Here is a 20190-nt window from a genome sequence, read left to right on the forward strand (position 1 = left end):
AACCATGAGAATTAAGTTAATTTGTACCCTAAAAACATAAATTAAGATTACTAATAAAAAATGTTATTATAAAAAAATATGCAAAATTTAGTTTCTAATACAAATATTGTGCATTTATTAAAATAAAAAATTTAAACTTTTTTACTACTACTAATAATAACAATCTTAATTTGTACCATTAGAGACATGTTAACTAAACCCTAACTGTAATAATGCTTGACACCTCAAACTGAAAGAAGAGAGTTTTCCCAAAAAAAAAAAAATGAAAGAAGAGAGATACATTTCCCTTCAGAAAATGGGTTTGGAAACGAAACAGGAAATGAACTCCAGTGGGGACCACAAGTAACTTCTTTCTGAAGTATGATTCTGGTCATGTATTTTTTTGTCCAATATAGTTAACATGTTAATAATTCTATGGTCAAAGGGAATAATCTAACTGAATTGGTAGTAAATGAATCACCACAAGATTAAATAACATTTTATTAGATATATTTTGCTATTTTAGTTTAAGAAGATCACTGAAGGAGGTAAAAAAACAAGAAGCAAAACATAACACCTTACTAGTTTCTTGGCTTTGTTTGTTCTTAATTGGAGGACAAAACATTCTACAAGTTTGTGCTAGAACTGCATAACCACCTTCAGATAAACAAGGCATAAATCTTATACACATGATTCAGTGAATATTTACTATATGCTCATTATGTGTTTGATTATTTTCCTCTGAGAATATTTTGTTGTTCACTCACATGGTATGTGTTTTTTCATTTGAGTTTTAGTTAACTTGTGTCATATTATGCAGAAGACAAATATTATGAGTTCTTCTGGAGCCATGCAAAAAAAGCATGAGGAGAATAGTTTCCTTGATACCAAGACAATGGCGGAAGGTTCAGACCCATCACCATCACCAACAAACATGGTTGCAGCTGCAGATGAAGGAAACACCGAAAACAGCAATGAAGAGAATCTCAATCTCTCTTTGGATGAGTTCTATCACCAAAACCACAATCCACCACCACAAACAACAGAAGGTGTCTCAACCTTTGAGAACGGAACATCTTCCATATCTATGGACATAGAAAACACACAGAATCTGAGTTTGAACATCGGCAATTCCTACAGCAACAAGGGTACTACTAACCCCTTGGTGCAAGAGATTGTGATTGATCATGATGATGCATTTCACTATGAGAAATCCAATTGGGACTCTGCCATTCATGAATTGCTTGATCTTGGATTTTCTAACCACAATGAAAATCAGCAAGCACATGATCACCAACAATTTCAGCTATGTGAGGCACAAAATTGTAGTCAAAGTTACCATTCATCAGATCTTCTTCAGCTTCATTTGAATCCGAATCAAATCCCTTGCATCACAAACCCAATTCAGAATAATACACCAAACTTTCAACATTCCATGGGGTTCCTTGGTGACCTTCCTGTGGGATCAGACTATGACACTTCACTTCATTTGAATCCAGCCTTTGGAGTTGGAGAGTTGTTTCCGTCTCTCCCGCATGGCTACACTAGGCTGACTGATTCGAGGAGCGGATTCCTCTTTGGTGGAGGGGATGAAATGGAGGGAAATGGAGCTTGTTATCAAGATGGAGATGGAAGCCAGGTTGACATTGGAGTGATGGAGTTCAACAGAGCCAGAGCTTGTTCTGTTGGTGGCAGAGGGAGGAGAGGACAAGGTACCATGCCAATTGATAAACAAAGAAGAGAGCAATTGAATGACAAATACCAAATCTTGAGAAGTTTGATCCCAAGCCCCACTAAGGTACCTATGTTACTAATACTAATGCAGCATCTAGTGATTTTGTTAATCATATATATCTGAGATTAATTTCTATATACTTAAGCCAATAAAGTTTGAGAGAAAGAAAAAAGAAGAAATGATAGTGATTGCGACTTACTTCTAGCTATAGGCAATGTTCAATCTATAACCAATTGAAATTCTCTGATTTATATTGAATGAAATGTAATGGATACAGAGTGATTTTTCATTTTGCCTTAATTAGGACCCAATCTAATACAATATAGAAACTGTTTAATACCACTCAAACTAAAATTTGAATGTGTGAACATAGGCCTACATTTTCAGAATATAAAGGTCAAACAAAATCATGGTATGTAGTTATCATGATACTCATTATAATTTGGCATTTTTCTTAAAAAATTCTGTTGGTTTATAGTGTCATTGCATAGAAACTAGATGTCTAACAAATAGAACCAAATATACAAAATACAAAAATTTTCCAGCAGTATCATGGTTCATGGAGTCATTGCATTGAAATTAAATGCTATATATCTTTTGTGGCTAAATCAAGTTGTGTTTGGTTTAACTTTTGATTACACTTTTGGATTCCTATCTGTTGTGTTATGAAAATAACATTGATAGGTAGATAGAGCATCTGTGGTGGGAGATGCAATTGATTACATAAGAGAACTGATTAGAACAGTCAATGAGCTCAAGTCACTGGTGGAGAAGAAAAGGATTGGGAGGGAGAGGTTCAAGAGACACAAAGATGAAAATGATGCTTCAGAGAGCTGTAACCTAAAACCTTATGGTGATGGGTCCATAAGAACCTCATGGCTTCAGAGGAAATCGAAAGACAGCGAGGTTGATGTCCGAATAATTGATGATGAAGTTATAATCAAGATGGTTCAGAGGAAGAAGATCAATTGCATGCTTTTTGTCCCCAAGGTTCTATTATGGAAAAAATTAAGCTAAATCAAAGAACTACACTAATATACTAACTTTTGACACCTCACATATTCTAGAACATTCAATTCCTATAACTATTCCATCCTATACATAACAGGTCCTGGATGAACTTCAGTTGGATCTTCACCATGTTGCTGGTGGCCATGTTGGAGAATATTGCAGTTTCTTGTTCAATAGCAAGGTTGGTATTTCATATGACAACAAAAATTAACTCTGAATTTGAGTAACTTGCTGTTTCTACCCATGAATGAACGAAACTAGCTTTGTATCCAGGAAAGATGATGTTGTGTGACGAAAGTAACAAAACATTAATTTCATTCATGAGTAGATTTGTTAACATTCTGAACTATCATAGCTAGAAATATTAGTTTACTTATCATTCATGAATACAAAGTTAGTTTTATCAATATTAAATATTTTATGCATAGAAATAGTAGTTTACTCTCTTAAATTACAAAACTTTCCTGCATGAATACAATTATCAATTATCACCACTGGTTTGTATATTCAAGTGTTGAATTGTTTTCACTAAGACAGATAATTGAAGGTTCTTCAGTCTATGCAAGTGCCATTGCCAACAGGGTGATTGAGGTTATGGACACTCAGTATGCAGCAGCAGCTGTTCCACACAATAGCAGCTATTAGAGTTGCGGCTGATTGAATAAAAGATTAGGGGTTTTTATTAATATAGATAATGACATTTATGGAAAAAATAATAGATAGCTAATAAAGTTTATATGGATGCTAAATACAAAGAATTAAGAACTTAGTGAAATTTACTAGTTAAACAGTTTATGACTTATGGTTCACAATTGAACTTCTTTAATTATGAACTATATTGAAGTAGGTGGCTATGATTGAACAAGAACATGAATGCATTTGATTAGCTTGTCTGCACAGAATCAGACATACTGCATTTTTTTTACTTTTTATATTGCAGCTATTATTACTGGTGTTCAAATAATTTTTACTAGGAAGTAATTCTATAATTAGGATCAAGTTCGAGTTTATATAGATACAAGTACAAAAGCGACAAAAGAAAAAAGAATTGGGAGAACTGCTTCCGTGAATATCATAGAAATTTTCCAAATCCAACATTAATATAACGAAAGCCAAAAAAAATTGAGTAATGTTATATATATAAGTAACAAATACTATTAGTTTTAATCAGTAATAATTTGTACCTATATGTATAAAAATTTTACACATAAAAAACATATAATTTGTACTTATATTTACTAGAATTTATATACATAAATATTAATACAGTTTGTACTTACATTTTTTAAAATTTGTACATATAAATTAGTAAAATTTATTTATTGAATATTGATGAGTTTAAAAAATTTGAATCATTGTGATGATCAAACATGATTAAATATTAATTAAAAAATTATTATTTCAATATTGGCTTCCAATTGTTTGGCTAATATGTTTGTTAGTGTGCAGAATTAATTTTGGGTCAAAAAAGAAATATAAGTCCAACTTGATAAATGAAACAATTGGCTTTATGCAAAATTACATCACTTAAGTTGCTGAGGCTTAAATTGGAGATAAGCCCAAACTTCATGCCATTTTAGTAAATCAAAATGATGAAGAAAGTGGAAGCCATACGGTAATAATAAAACAAAATGGGTCCAATTTGTTGATGCACTCTTCGGTTACCCTCTTTCATGAGATAGTGGAATTCAAATTTTAATTAAATTGAATGTATGCATTAGTTATTGAAACACAAATTTCAATTTGATTAAATGCTCACATAGGTAATCGAAGTTCACATTTCAATTTCATTTAATTTTACATTAAATGCTTTGTTTCTTTTCTCTTTTCTCTTTCTTTGTTATTTTGGTTTGTCACTTCACTCAGGAAAGAAGAGTGAACAAGTTATCAAAGAAAAGAGAAGTACAGAGAAAACAGTGAAGCTATAAAGAAGAAAAAGGCTATCCTAATGATGGCCTTTACAAAATGAAGATCCGAAGCATGGTGTGGCTAAGATCTTTGTTATTGAAGGCAGGATTTCAAGAAGAAGCTTCAAGATCTTCATGCCAAGAGTAGAAAGGATCTGTCTCGGTCAGAGAGAAAGATCTTTGTGGCTAAAGCTCATTTCCATTTTTGTTCATCTAAGAGAGAATGTAGCTACTGGAGCTACGAAGAGGAAGAAGCAAATATGGAAAAGAAGGAGCTGTCAAGGATCAGAGGTTCATCAAGGGTCAGTGTTCTTTCTTGGAGCCAAAGTCAAGATCAAAGGCTCAGAGTGAAGGAACTTGATGAGAAGGGTTGAGAGAGGTACTTGCATGTTGGTTTTGTTTCGTTTTTTCCTCTCTGTTCTCTCTGTCCGAACCGGCTATTTGTTGGAGAAGATGTTGGTGGCTTGGTTGAACCGATTTCAACCTTGGAAGCTTCCCTTCTATAATAAGGGTGAACGGCCAAGGGTTGAGACAAGAAGAGTAAGCACAGAGTTCTCATAGCTACCTTAAGCTAATAGAGTTCTTCTCCTTCAATGGGTTTTATTTTGTATTCTTTTCTTTAGTTTTGTTTATCTGAGTCTCATGGTAAAAGACAAACAGAGTGAGGTTTGTAAGAAAAAGCCAGTGAGAGGAAAAAGGCAAACAGAGCAAAACTAAAGAAAAAGCCATAGATGTCTAAGAGTTCCTTTGTACATCTGTTTGTTGTATTTCATGATCCTGTGAGAATTTCCTTGCAAGTTGGGTTAGCACTTTACAGTTGAAAGCTTGATAGGTGTCCAAGTCAAGTTCAGATTTGGGGATAGAATCTGGATTTGTCCCAGATAGGAATGGTTAGTTCTTAGGGAAGAATTGGTGTATGTAATCTGATGATTATAGTGAAATTCCGTCACAGTTGTAATGGAGACTGGATATAGGTTGCATTGCACTTAGCAGCTGAACCAGGATACTTCTGGGTGTGATTTTCTCTTTCTCTTCTACTCCTATTTTGTTTCTATTGCGAAGGAGACAAAAATAAAAAATATCTCCTAACCAGTTACAAAACAAAAAGAAAACGTCTCTTGACTTGTTATTAGACAAAAGCAGAAATATCTCCTAAAATTTCTTTGAAAAAGCAGCAATTAATACTCAGAAAAGAGGGGTTAAGATTCAATCTCCCTTCTCTTAGCCACTGATTACCATCAAATATAATTTAATATTTGTACTAGTCAAATGATAAAAAAAACTAAAAATTATTGGCACTCAAGAGTTTCTCAAAAATATATATAAGCAAAATTTTTTTTATCTAATTATATTTAAGTATTCATCTTAGTTAAAAACAAAAAACTATTATTCTTTAGATGAGAAATTTAAAATCAAAGACCTTTTACTAAGGAACAACCTATTTACCAGGATTTTTTATTTAAATAAATAAAATAAAAGTAATAATTACTGAAATAAATAATTTTAAAAAAAATTTACTGCTTTACATTCTCTAGTCATATTTCGTTTACAGTGTAAACGGGATATGACATGTCAGCTGAAATGTGTCTATCTCGTTTACACTGTAAACGAGATATATAGAAGACAATCCCAGTAGCTATAAAAAGATGTGTAACCCTTGGTATTCTTCACAAACTTTTCTCATCCTTTTTGTGTCTCATATTTCTCACAAAGACAAGGTATTAATGGCCAGTAATAGTCCATACATAGTTGTACTTGTTTATCCCAATTGTCGTATGAGAAATGGCGACAACAGGATCACATTTGAGTGTGAGGATCCGATATTGTTTCGCACCCAGCGTGTGGAGACGTTGTTGGATTTGAAGAGTTTGATATTGAGCAAGTTCGGTGGTACACAAACGAGAAAAATTGGAAGGGTGGCGTATAGGTTGCTGGCACCCATGAGTAACAGAGTCTTCCGATTTTGACTATTCCAACTTCTAGGGGATGAGCATGTGCGACTGATGTTCGACATCCATGGGAGGATCATGGTGAAGCAGGTAATGGAGCTTTCCGCAGAGGTGGGACACAGTGGTGGTGGGAGTTTCGTACACTCGACTATGTACAGGACGACCGACCCCTCGCACCATCGCCCATTCATGTCGCCATTCCAGTGGATGAGGCAGAGGAGGTCGTGGAGGAGCCGGACGAGGATTACGTGGCGGACAGTGCAGACAGTGACTTGTCCGATAGTGGGGATGAGGATGATTGTGTTTTGGAGACACCTATTCAGACTGTGGCGTGCCATGTTCTGCCTCCACCTCACCCAATTCCAGCACTATTGGCAGTGCCATCTCACTATCACAGTCTGGATCTAGATGCCATGCATGAGAGGACTCTATTTCCTGACACGGGTGAAGAGGATTACAACCTAGAGGGCGATGTAGAGTTTTGGATCGGCCACAAGTTTAGAAGCCGAGAGGCAGTGCTTCAGGGTATGAAGAACTATAGTATTCGGAGGAGTGTCGAGTATCGAGTAATCGAATCGGACCGGTTAAAGCACCATGTGCAGTGCCGTCAAGCTGAGAATGGGTGTCAATGGAGCCTCCGTGTGGCTCTTTGACAGAACCTCGGATACTGGTAAGTTTTAAATTTACTTGCGTTGTTCAGTATTTCTGTTGATATATTAAGTAGGTGTACGACATGGTTAAAGCAATACTGTGTTGTTGTGTTCAGGGAGGTTCGAAGGGTAGGTGGAGTGCACAGTTGTCTAGCATCCACCATGTCTCAAGACTATCATCAGTTAGACAGCAGTCTGATCTGCAGGGTCATCTTGCCGTTGATTTAGTCCAACCCCTCTGTAAGTATTTCGGTTTTGCAAGGTGCGGTCCAAGCAAGCTATCACTTCAAACCATCCTACAGAAAGGTGTGGATTGCCAAGTGATGAGCGGATAATTTATACGCTTTTTGGCATTGTTTTTAGGTAGTTTTTAGTAAGTCAAGCTACTTTTAGGGATGTTTTCATTAGTTTTTATGTTAAATTCATATTTCTGGACTTTACTATGAGTTTGTGTGTTTTTCTATGATTTCAGGTAATTTCTGGCTGAAATTGAGGGATTTGAGCAAAACTCTGAAAAAGGCTGACAAAAGGACTGCTGATGCTGTTGGAATCTGACCTCTCTGCACTCAAAATGGATTTTCTGGAGCTACAGAACTCCAAATGGTGCGCTCTCAACGGCGTTGGAAAGTAGACATCCAGAGCTTTCCAGAAATATATAATAGTTTATACTTTATTTGGGAATTGACGACGTAAAGTGGCGCTCAACGCCAAGTACATGCTGCTGTCTGGAGTCAAACGCCAGAAACACGTCACGACCCGGAGTTGAACGCCAGAAACACGTTATAACTCGGTGTTCAACTCCAAAGGAAGCCTCAGCTCGTAGATAGATCAAGCTCAGCCCAAACACACACCAAGTGGGCCCCGGAAGTGAATTTATGCATCAATTACTTACCTCTGTAAACCCTAGTAGCTAGTCTAGTATAAATAAGACTTTTTACTAGTGTATTAGTTGTCTTTTGACCACGTTTCATCTTTGGTCTCAGTTTTGTTTTATTCTTCATCTTAGGAGGCCATTGATCACGTTTTGGGGGCTGGCCATTCGGCCATGCCTGAACCTTTCACTTATGTATTTTCAACGGTGGAGTTTCTACACACCATAGATTAAGGGTGTGGAGCTCTGCTGTACCTCAAGTTTCAATACAATTACTATTATTTTCTATTCAATTCTCTTTTATTCTTATTCCAAGATATATGTTGCACTTCAACTTGATGAATGTGATGATCCGTGACACTCATCATCATTCTCAACTATGAACGCGCGTGACTGACAACCACTTCCGTTCTACATTAGGCCGGGCGGATATCTCTTAGATTCCCCAACAGAATCTTCGTGGTATAAGCTAGATAGATGGCGGAATTCATGGGAATCCGAAAAGTCTAACCTTGTCTGTGGTATTCCGAGTAGGATTCTGGGATTGAATAACTGTGACGAGCTTCAAACTCCTGAAGGCTGGGCGTTAGTGACAGAAGCAAAAGAATCAAGGGATTCTATTCCAACCTGATTGAGAACCGACAAATGATTAGCCGTGCTGTGACAGAGCATAGGACCATTTTCACGGAGAGGATGGGATGTAGCCATTGACAACGGTGATGCCCTACATACAGCTTGCCATGGAAAGGAGTAAGAAGAAATTGGATGAATGTAATAAGAAAGTAGAGATTCAAGAGGAACACAGAATCTCCATACGCCTATCTGAAATTCCCACTATTGATTCACATAAGTATTTCTACCCTATTTTATTTTCTGTTTATTATTAATTTTCGAACTTATCATAAACCATTTAATCTGCCTAACTGAGATTTACAAGGTGACCATAGCTTGCTTCATACCAACAATCTCTGTGGGATCGACCCTTACTCACGTAAGGTATTACTTGGATGACCCAGTACACTTGCTGGTTAAGTTGAACGGAGTTGTGATCACACGTGCCATTACCAGGGATTATTAAGATCCCAATTCATCATACCATGATCTCTTTGGGGTATTTTTGATAGAGCCAATATTTAAATTTCATACAAGTACAAAGAGACCAACTTTGAGGATCACAATTTCGTCCACCACCAAGCAGAAGGCAATTGCACAGATATACGGGGATTGTGAATAGTCGTACAATAAGGTTCCAAAGCTACTTCAGGCAGTCAGGCACTGCAGAGCTCTTTTCCTGGTACCATTTGTGACCTACGCGCAAGGTTCTGAAAATCGAATCGGTCATCGAACTGTTCTAACTACTGGTTCACTGGTTCATAGGTTCAACCGGTTTGACCGTGGTTGAACCGAAAAAACTGTTTTATAATAAAATAAAAAATAAAATATAAATAAACACATTAAAACATAATTATAGTCTAATATAAATATACAATGCACAAGTTAAAGATCGAAAATATTGTTTTAATGTAGCTGAGTTAAAAAGTAAAACAAATTGATAGTATTGAACAACAAACACAACAGGACCTGAAACAAAAACACAACAGCTGAAACAAAAAAAATCCAACACAGAGGAGGGGCAGCAAGCCGGCAGAGATCGAGAGCAGAGACGGTGCAACCAAACAATGAACAAAACTAAAAAAACTTTGAATCAGTAACATAGTGCAAATTCAAGAAACTTTAATAAAATTTAACTATACAAACAGACAATAAAGCAGTAATAGAGTTATAAATCTAAAATTTATCATCAAATATAATCAGTGAGAAAAGTCAATCAATCAAGCATTGACTGGGCATTCGAGAAAAAGAAAGAATAAAAAGAACATTTAAATCACAACAACAACACAACAACACCAATTGAAGCATTTAAAAAGAAAGCAACCAAAAAGAATATCTAAAAATCATCAAGGTTGAAAACAATAATTTGATCTCAACGAATTAAAAGCTAAGCTTCCATGAAAGTGAAGAATACCCAAACCAAAGAACCTTCAATCACAGTTTAAACTAAAATTCAGAATCCCCTCAAATTGAAGCAGCAAGCAACTTGAAAATCAAAGAACCAAAATAAGCATTAGTAATGCGGTTTTTCATTTATATTTTGTAAAGCAACATATCTCCAAGCAGGATCAGTTTTTCCCCGAATATTAGAAGTTTGTGACTGACTTTCGTTAGTCGCGGGAGGAAGAGAACGTTCATTCGAAGCAGAATTAATTTCAGCATTATTCCTAGGTGGTACTTGATTGATACTTTCATCCATACCTAAACATTACCAACAATCCAACCCAATAATCTCAACTCTCAAGTTCACAACAAACAACATCCAAAATTATTCAAAATTATTCACAATTATCCAACAAACAAAAAAATCCAGTTCAGTAAACAGACCAAAATAAGTTCATGTTTAAGTAATCAGTTAATCACTAATCAGTAAACAATAATTATTAACCAAAGTTCACAGTTCATCATGTTGAATCACAGTTCAGTTTCAGTAATCACTAATCACTCACTAGTCAATAATCACAGTACAGGGAGAATCACAGTTCAGTTTCATGTTGAATCTTGAATCAGTTCACAGTTTCACACTACACAGTTCAAAGTTCACAGTTATGGTGTTCATCTTCTTGAATCACGGCTCAGTTTCAATTCAAAGTAAAATATCTCCAATCAGTTTGAGTAATCACACTACACAATTCAAAGAAAAATAAAACAGGGAGAGTGGGAGACACTGAGACAGCGAAGGCACCTTCAAGGCAGAACATGCAACAGGGAGAGTGAGAGTGAGGCGGTGGGAGACAACCAAGGCACCTTCACAGTTCTCCACGGCTGCTGCAGTGGCTCGACGGCGGTGACTTGACCCGTGTGAGAGTAAGGCGTTCTCACTTCTCAGTTCTCGACGGCTCTGCGGTGGCATGACGACGGTGGCTCGACGGCGAGCCCTCGACCTGTGTGACGCGGTGACGCCAGTGACTTCAGTGAAGCAAGCCTGCTCGAAGAATCAACAATGGGAACCACTGAAGCTGAGAGTGCAGCGAAGGCAATTACCAATTAGGGATCTCAGTCTCAGAGTTTTCGTGATTTAGGGATTCAAAGGGAAAAAACTCAAAAACGGCAGCGTTTTGTTGCTAACTTAAAAACCGGCCGGGTCACGGTTCGGTTCGACCGACCAGTTACCGGCCGGTTTGCCGGTTCAATTCCGGTTTTTTAATTTTGCGGTTTTGATGATTGACCGATCCACTTTTTCTTAAGTAGGTATGGTGGAGTGTTGCTTATTGCGGTGGTGCAAGATGGAAATAGCAACATCCTGCCTATTGCTTTTGTCATTGTGGAGTCCGAGAGCACCAAGTCATGGTCGTTCTTCCTAACTAATCTAAGAAGCCACGTCACCCCACAAGACGGCCTGCTGGTTATCTCCGATGATAGTGGATGACATCCCCTAAGAGCCTTCCATGCTTACTGCATTAAACACATGGCTACGAATTTCATGATTCGGTTCAAGTTAGCCGAGGGCAAGAGATACCTCATTAACGCTGCAGTGTGATAGTGACCTCACCCCACGGGAGATGAAACGTGTGCGTCTCCGACCGCCATCGCTCCACGAGTGCTGAAATCAGGGAATTGTCAAAAGTGAAGTCCTTGAGGGGGCACCGTGTCGCCGAATCCGACCTCAGGTAGATACAGGACAATGGCGTCCGGTGGAGGAAGGGTATGGCTGACTCGTCGGGGCAGTAGAAGGCGAGGCCTCTGTGGAATAAGAAAAGTATTTTCACTTATATAGAGGTAATAAAAAATTTCTATAGTATACTTAAGAACATAGAACTACTTCTACTTAAGAATATAATTCCATGTTTCTAGTCTACACATAGCAAATCCTAATTAAATTATAATAATCTTACACAAGCAAATACTGTTCTAAATTCATCCTACAGACCAATTCCTAAGGCATTTTACTCAATGCTTGTCACTACGGGTCTATCCTAACAATGTCCACATACTTAGATTAACCAAACAGTACGCAACTAACCTCGAAGTCGGCCGCCCCAGCGTAATGCGACGTCTCGTTCAGTCTGTTGATGTCTTCGTCGTTTTCCGCCTGGCGTGCCATCACTGTATCATACTCAAATATGGTAGGAAATAATTGAAAGAGGGGAGAAAAAATTTGACTAAGTTAAATTAAGACGCAGAGAAATGCTGTAAACAGTTATATTTATAGGCGCGGTACAACTTTATCTCGTTTACGCTGTAAACGAGATAAGAATCTATCTCGTTTACAGTGTAAACGAGATAACAACGATACATCTAACATGCCTCAGACTGATGTATTTAAATCGATAATTATTTTTTAAAATATTTATTTTAGTAATTATTAAATTTATTTTATTTATTTAAATAAAAAAACCCCTATTCACCATCATGACTATCCTACACTTATATAACTATTAAAAGTAAATTAATAATCAATCGGTGAAAAATCAAAATTCTATAAGTATTAAGCAGTATAAATTTAGCTCTAATTTACAAAAACAGCTTAATTAAGCTATTTTAAAAAAAATAATTTAAATAATAAATGGTTATATTAAAAGTAGTTTATAAATAAGTTATTTTGTATTTGAATTTTTAGTTTTAAAAATGTTTATTTTATAAAAATATGATAAAAAATAGTAGTATTATGAGAAAAATTATTTTTTTAACTTCTCTATAAATTCCTAAATAGCTTTTTAGAAAGTTGCAATTTAATTTTAAAAATTGCACCGGACATTAATACTACTAATTTTCATAAATCAAAAACTTAAAAAAAATTACTTTTAAAACTTTCCAAACATCTTATTATATTATACTAATATCTTAATCTTTACCACTAAAAAAAATTATCTTGTAATTACAATATTGATTTTCAAATTTCAAATACTATTATATTTTTATTTACGTAAAATATATTCGTATAAAAATAATAACTAAAATATTAATTTATATCACAATTTAATTTTTGTTTAAGTGTATTGAAAATTTTCTTTAAAATTTATGATTTTTATTGTGATTGTTCCTCATTTCACTATTCAAACTAGAGCTACGGATAACGTTGTTTTCTACTCTGTTCTCTTCTCTTCCCTCCAATCACATGGCTTCTCCCCTTCTTCACCAGCCAACGCAGTTCTTTTTCTCCAACACCCAGGTTCTTTTCTTTCTCTTTTTGTGACTCTGTATGTTGTGTTCTCCTTTCTGAACTTGGTTTTTCCATGCTTAACAGTTAAAAGGACCTAGCCATGGATTCTTGTGGCGACCCCCTTGTTCTTCATTTGGCGCCTCTCATTCTGAAAACAAAGCTCAGCCCATTAGAGCTTCGGTTGATGCACCCACATTTCCATTGTTTCAGACTCCAAAACAGCATGACTCAGCCTCTGAGGTATTTCATTTTACTTGGATAATCCTTAGGATTTGATAGCTTTAACATCCTTAATTGCTTAGTGTGGTAAGTGATTGATCCAACTGTTAGAAGCACAATCTGGGTCTATGATGTGCTGATTATTGCAATCCTTTACTTGGTCCAAGTTTTGATTATAACAAAAAAGGAGGATTGTGTTAGGTAGTTGGTAGCTCACTTTTGGCACGGTCCAATATGATTGGTTCCTTTTAGTGGAACGATGCTTGATGTTCGTTGTTAAGCTAGCAGCATGCTAAGGCTTGGTTTGGTAAAGCCTCTTGAAGAGGAGTTTGTACTTTTGAAAACTACAAGCACCTTATTTTTTGTCTTATAAATAAAAAAGATTATGTACTTCTGCCTGCAGCCGTTAAAAGTTAGGAGTGCTTTTGAAAGTATTTAAGGAGTAGTTTGGTAAAGTTGGCTTATCAAAATTAAAAAGCCTAATATACTCTCATATATTAATAACTATCTAAATTTACTTTAATATTTATGTCTATTGTGTTCTTTTTAAATTTTAAAAGTTATTTTATCAAATACAATTGTTACTACTTATTGAAAGCCATTTTTAGTTTGATTTACTAAACACAAATGCTACAACTTTTAGAAAGCCATCTTTCAAATGCTAGATTTGATAAAGTACTTTCAAAAGATAAAAACTTTGCCAAACCAAGCCTAAATTAGCTTATAAATGTGAGACTTCGAATGGAGGGTTTACAGTTTCCATGCTTTGATCTGCTTTGATATTCATAGAAGTATAACAAATAGTGTAGATATTTTATGATTTTAAACAGCAAACAAATAGAGTAGACCTTGGTTTTGATTTTGAGAACCTTCTTTATTGAAGAATTTGCCTTTGGATGAATTCTTAAAAGGGTCTTCAGGTTTGATGGGATATTCTGTTGTAAGTTAATTAATTAATGTATTGGTTTGTTCTTGTAGTTGGAGCCTGCAGATCCTGATTTCTACAAGATCGGTTATGTCCGAAGCATGAGAGCTTACGGAGTTGAGTTTAAGGAAGGGCCGGATGGATTTGGTGTGTATGCTTCCAAAGATGTGGAACCTCTCCGGCGAGCAAGGGTGAGTAGCTTTTTTGTGCATGGATGCAGTTGATGTAAAAGCCCTTGTGAGTTGTGACCGCTCTCAGTGTGGCACATGTGAAAATATTTTACCTATATAAACTTTAAGATTACATTCTTAGCCAGTTTCCATGTTAGTTTTCTATAATGGTTTATTTGAGCAGGTTATAATGGAAATTCCTCTTGAATTGATGTTAACCATAAGCAAGAAACTCCCATGGATGTTTTTCCCAGATATAATTCCTATAGGTCATCCAATATTTGATATTATCAACTCTACAGATCCAGAGGTAATTATTTTCTCTAAATTCATTATTTCATAATAAGTTATAAGTTGTATATATTTTACAAATTTGTCACCCGTTGTTGTTACAACATTTATGCCACCTTAGAAACTTAAAAGGAATTGTTTTCTGGTTATCATGCTTATTGTAATTGCATAAAATCTTTGTGGCAGACAGATTGGGACTTAAGGTTAGCTTGCCTCCTCCTATATGCATTTGATTGCGAAGACAACTTTTGGCAGTTGTATGGTGACTTCTTACCAAGTGCAGATGAGTGTACCAGCTTACTTCTAGCTTCAGAGGTGTGTAAAGTGTAAACAAAACAGATTTTGAATCACTAAACTTGTATGAGATGGTTGAGGCTATGACATGCTGAGTTATAGACTCTTGACCTCAAATCGATATCATTGATGTAATAGATATTCCAATTTTCCCTTGTTGGGGTGTTTCATTTTTTCTCTTTTAACAATATCTTAACTTGCATTTTCTTCCCTTAAGATCTTTATTTGGCCCATACAAAAATTTGGTTGTCCCTCAGGGATGACTTGTTTAATTTTTGGTTGAGCCACAAAATACATATAAGCTCTAATGAATTGGTCATTGTTTTAAGAATTTTCTGTATAATAAACTACTATAACCTTGTGTATGATCACTAATAGCTATGCCTAAAACTTACCATAGTTTTTTACAAACAACTTTACTTCTCTCCCACAGGATGAACTTTCAGAGCTTCAAGATCCTGATCTTGCTTCTACTATGAGAAACCAGCAATATCGAGCCCAAGAATTCTGGGAAATGAACTGGGTAAATATCAAGTTGTGTTTCTTGATTTTGTTAGTTTTCCATTACACATGAAAGTTGTTACTGTGTTCTGAACATATTTGGTGTCAACATTGTTCAGCACAATTCTGCACCCCTTAAAATAAAGCGTCTTGCTCGTGATCCTCGAAGGTTCTTGTGGGCAGTGGGTATTGCACAGTCACGATGTATTAACATGCAGACGAGAATTGGTGCATTAACTCAAGATGCAAATATGCTTATTCCTTATGCTGGTATGAGCATATCTCTTTAGTTAGTCTGAGTAAATATGTTGCCTATTTTGCACTCTTAATATAATCAAGCAAATCTTCCATGTTTTCATAATTTTTTCAGAAATCTATTTTCCAAGTTAATATTTAAACCTATTGAACAATTTTTAAAACCTGATTATGCATGCAATGTATATTTTCTGCACTGCAGGAAGAAGCGCCAAACTCTGAACATAAATGGTAAAGTTTGAGTTGGAGTGGGGGAATATAGCGGGAAAACAACAGCACCGAGCTTGTTTTTTAAACTTTAGGTGTATAGATTTTCTAACTTTTAAATCTTTGTCTTTTCAGATATGCTGAACCATTCCTTTGAGCCGAATTGCTTTCTGCATTGGCGTTTTAAGGACAGGATGCTTGAAGTTCTTATAAATGCTGGCGAGCAAATTAAAAGGGGAGATGAGGTAAACTATGTGACACTTCTATAAACTGTGCTTTTATTGACTCCTTGCTTATTATATTGAACATATCATAGTGCTGATTTTTTAATCGTGGCCTTGCTTTTGCAAGATAGCAAAAGGGTAAAACGTGTGCATAAGTCTTGGAGAAATATAGCTTGATAGATTGCATGCATGCCAAATGAATCTATACTCCTTTTTCTGTGAAGTATATAAAAGCATAGACAAGAGTGATATGTGTTGCACTCTTCCAATTTTATGGTCTAAGCGCAATTAGATTGCTCGAGCTGGAGTCTTATTGTTCATATGTTTGCACTATTTGGTTAATTTTTTTTTTTATTAGATTGGTTTACATGCTTGAAAGTTGGGAATCTGAAAGTTTCCTTGCCTTCCTATTTTATTGTTTGTCTTATTTCATCTTTACATTGGAGATCCTGATTGTGGCGTTGAAACCAAAAAAATTTATTACAGATGACAATTAATTACATGAGCGGACAGAAGAATGAGATCCTAATGCAAAGATATGGATTTTCATCACCGGTGGTAATTTTTTCCTTGAAATATTTGACCAAATTAATGTTCTACATTTGTTAGTAAAAATTCCATGTAATAAAAAGGGTGAAAAATTACACACAGAAGGCCTATATTGCATCCCTAATGGTATTAACTAACTGAAGTAAAAATCTGTGATCTGAAAACTTGTAAGAAAAATTCTTATAAACTTAAAACTTGTGTTTGGCATTTAGATCCATTGAATTGTGCAAGTGTAGTCCTTATAGTAACTTACATTTGCAGAATCCTTGGGATGTGATCAAATTCTCAGGCAATGCAAAGATTCATCTGGATTCCTTTTTGTCCGTCTTCAATATATCTGGTCTTCCCGAAGAATATTACCATAACAGTATGAGCAATATGAATTTCCTTTCTATATTGTGCTTTTTTTTAGCTTTCCTCTAGTCACACTGGTGCTAATGAAGACGCCACTTGAAATTAATAGCAGAATGTCTAGCAATCGATGGCGATACTTTTGTTGATGGAGCTGTTGTAGCTGCAGCACGAACATTGCCAACTTGGTCGGACAAGGATGTGCCTTCAATCCCTAGTGCAGAAAGAATGGCAGTAAAGGAGTTGCAACAAGAATGTCGACAGATGCTTGCTCAATACGCTACAACCTCTAAGCAAGACGAGAAATTGCTTGGTAAGTTAGATGTTCATATCCTGACATTAGAAACAAAAATAATTTACCACTAGGTGGAGTCGGCTACATAATAGTTTACAATTATGTTGGCTTGAAAATATTTTTTTGGGACATTCTGGTTGACCAAAAAGAAATAATAGATAGCTAGATCAGTTGGTCTTCTATACGCTACCAGCAAGATTCAAGTTACTTCCGCAGCATTTTAGCCCCTAATTGTAAAAAAAAAAATGACAAATCGACCCCTTTAACTTTTGTAAACCTGCATTTTGGCCAAAAATAAGTGTGTTTATACCCTCTTTAACTTTGTTCTCCTGAACTTTTCCAGATATACAACTTTGATACTCTAAAATTTTGTTATTTTTGTTGATAATTGATGGAAAAATTACCAATTAGGTCAATATACATTTTTGGGAAAGCTCTAGGAGCCAATTTGCACATGGTGCAAAAGGTCTAGGATAATATTTTGGTCCTATCATCTAGGATGGACTCAACCTTTTGAAATTGTGGTCTAACTTGAACAATGTTTGTCTTTCATTGGAATTTGCTTTGATTATAAAAGCTAATGCTTCACTTTCCTGTGATCACCACAGATTCCTTGCCGAACGCTCCGAGGACGCTCGAAGCTGCAATTAAGTATGCCTAATTTCCATGAGCTAGCAGTTTCATAAGCTTTTTAAATTTTATTTTGGAAAATCTTAAACCATTAAGCTTCTATTAATAGTTCATTGCGAATCCTACGCATGCAGGTATAGATTGCACCGGAAATTGTTCATTGAGAAGGTTATCCAAGCATTGGAGATCTATCAAGATAAGATACTTTTCTGATCCCAATATACTAACTGTATACTAGCACTAGCCATAAAAATTTTGTAGCAGAGTTGTGTAAGCCTGCATCATCATAAAATGTTGTTGTTACCCTTGATTGCAGGGTCAGTTCAGTTGTATCTATTCTAGATTTCTAGTCATTTGCGCCCCGACACAAAAACCATTTTCTGTTTCTTGATCAAGCTTTAAGGACATCAGAAAAGAAGATTAAGAAATTGTTTCTTGTATAATTTTTAGATTTAATTTTATACTATTTATAATTTGTTTGGGCCTGTAATTGTAAACAGTTTTGCATTATGTAAGAGACCAGAGAGAAATATAGGAAGAAAAGTGTGTATTATTGTCTCAACTACAAGGGAAGGAAACCCAGATAATAAGACAACAAATTCTAAAAGGGAAGGAACATAGAGCACTATAGCAGCTCTGCTCTGCCAAAATCAATCATATATTCTTAAAAGCACAGAGAAATTTATTTAAGTAAATTAAAAGTCGAAAAATGTTAATCGAACACCATTTATATATTCAAGAGTATGTTAATTCCCAATCTTTCTACCTTCTCTTCAAGATATATAACAAGATATGCATAAGAAAAATATATATGCATAGAAAAATATGTTCTTATATGATAAAAATAAACCTTCTGCCAATTACAAGTCTAGCATGAATGTATATAAAGAATGAAGGGCACTTTTTCTTACCGTCATCACTAAGATCCATTTTTTAAGAATTCATCTTAAAGACCTATTTTTATTTCTCAGTCTTTCTGTCTATGAGTATGGGGGAGATATTTGACTTGTGTAGTACTTTGAAATATTATTTTAAAAAATATTTAGTTTTTCGGCACAAAATTTAAAAATATTAATCTTTACTCCTTAATTTTTCATGTACTCATTCTTATAACAAAAGTGTAATTGAGGAGTAATGCATAAAAGTGTAACTCATTTTACAATTATTTAAAATGGAAATAGAGTATTTTTTTATTTAAATTATGGATGCTTTTTTTTTCTCCTTTTTTTTCTATCTTTATGGGCATGAATATGAATGACAGAATGAGATATTAAATTTGTGTATTTTTATATAGAAGTGTACTTGAAATATTATATTAAAAAATAAATAAATTTTTTCAAACAAAATCTGAAAGTATTAATTTTTAATCGTAGTACTCATATTTATAGACAAAAGTTTGTCTCTATTAAGTTACTATTATGCAAATATTCTTCTTCAATTTTTCTGTGGCTATGAAATTGAGGTAAGAAAAAATTTTTAATTTTACTGAGTTCAAAATTGATTTTTCCTTAATTTTGTTAGTATATCATGTTAAATTGAAGAATAATGTACAGAAACATAATTCTTTTTATAATTATTTAAAATTAGAAAATAGAATATTTTTTATTTAAATAAATTTTTTTTTCTTTTTTTTTATCTTTATGAGTGTGAGTGAGATGTCAGATATATATTTTTATATAATAGATCATTTGAAATATTATATTAAAAAATAACTAACCTTTTCTCACAAAATCTTTACTTGTTAATTTTTTATGTACTCATCTTTTTAGACAAAAATTTATTTCTATTAAGCTACAATTATACAAATTTCTTTCTCAATTTTGTTGTGGTTGTGAGATTGAGGTAAAAAAAGATGTTTCTAATTTTGTAACTAGTGATTGCAAAATTAAATTTTTTGGTGATTTAAAATTGAAAAATAAAATATTTTTATTTAAACAATAATTTTTTTTAATCTTTCTGTAT

At 34.7% G+C, this 20190-nt stretch overlaps 2 protein-coding genes across 3 annotated transcripts; both read left to right on the top strand.

Annotated features, from left to right (window-relative positions):
- The first annotated feature begins 408 nt into the window (after positions 1 to 408).
- Positions 409 to 3588, top strand: LOC130977023 (transcription factor bHLH91-like). Its single transcript, XM_057902020.1, has 5 exons — positions 409 to 651; positions 800 to 1777; positions 2399 to 2704; positions 2823 to 2906; positions 3263 to 3588. The coding sequence occupies exons 2-5, from the start codon at positions 812 to 814 to the stop codon at positions 3368 to 3370; spliced, it is 1464 nt and encodes a 487-aa protein (XP_057758003.1). The 5' UTR covers positions 409 to 651; positions 800 to 811; the 3' UTR covers positions 3371 to 3588.
- A 9571-nt stretch (positions 3589 to 13159) lies between these two features.
- On the top strand, positions 13160 to 18953 carry LOC130973371 (protein PLASTID TRANSCRIPTIONALLY ACTIVE 14). 2 transcript variants are annotated; one of them, XM_057897854.1, is made up of 13 exons: positions 13160 to 13326; positions 13402 to 13557; positions 14515 to 14652; positions 14816 to 14941; positions 15109 to 15237; positions 15650 to 15739; positions 15837 to 15987; positions 16315 to 16424; positions 16890 to 16961; positions 17214 to 17319; positions 17416 to 17616; positions 18207 to 18249; positions 18363 to 18953. In XM_057897854.1, exons 1-13 carry the CDS (start codon positions 13273 to 13275, stop codon positions 18439 to 18441), a joined length of 1455 nt encoding a protein of 484 aa, XP_057753837.1. In that variant the 5' UTR covers positions 13160 to 13272; the 3' UTR covers positions 18442 to 18953. The 2 variants fall into 2 exon arrangements, with proteins under 2 accessions (XP_057753837.1, XP_057753838.1); XM_057897855.1 differs by having other exon boundaries at positions 17419 to 17616; positions 18363 to 18950.
- Positions 18954 to 20190: the final 1237 nt, after the last annotated feature.

The sequence above is a fragment of the Arachis stenosperma genome, chromosome 4, assembly GCF_014773155.1.
Source record: "Arachis stenosperma cultivar V10309 chromosome 4, arast.V10309.gnm1.PFL2, whole genome shotgun sequence".
Lineage (NCBI taxonomy): Eukaryota > Viridiplantae > Streptophyta > Magnoliopsida > Fabales > Fabaceae > Arachis > Arachis stenosperma.

Coding starts and splice junctions, on each gene's coding strand:
- LOC130977023 (XM_057902020.1), top strand. CDS start 812: ATGAGTTCTTCTGGAGCCATGCAAAAAAAGCATGAGGAGAATAGTTTC. Junction 1,778..2,398: donor TGATCCCAAGCCCCACTAAG/GTACCTATGTTA, acceptor TAACATTGATAG/GTAGATAGAGCATCTGTGGT. Junction 2,907..3,262: donor GTTTCTTGTTCAATAGCAAG/GTTGGTATTTCA, acceptor TCACTAAGACAG/ATAATTGAAGGTTCTTCAGT.
- LOC130973371 (XM_057897854.1), top strand. CDS start 13,273: ATGGCTTCTCCCCTTCTTCACCAGCCAACGCAGTTCTTTTTCTCCAAC. Junction 13,327..13,401: donor TCTTTTTCTCCAACACCCAG/GTTCTTTTCTTT, acceptor CATGCTTAACAG/TTAAAAGGACCTAGCCATGG. Junction 17,617..18,206: donor GCAAGACGAGAAATTGCTTG/GTAAGTTAGATG, acceptor TGATCACCACAG/ATTCCTTGCCGAACGCTCCG.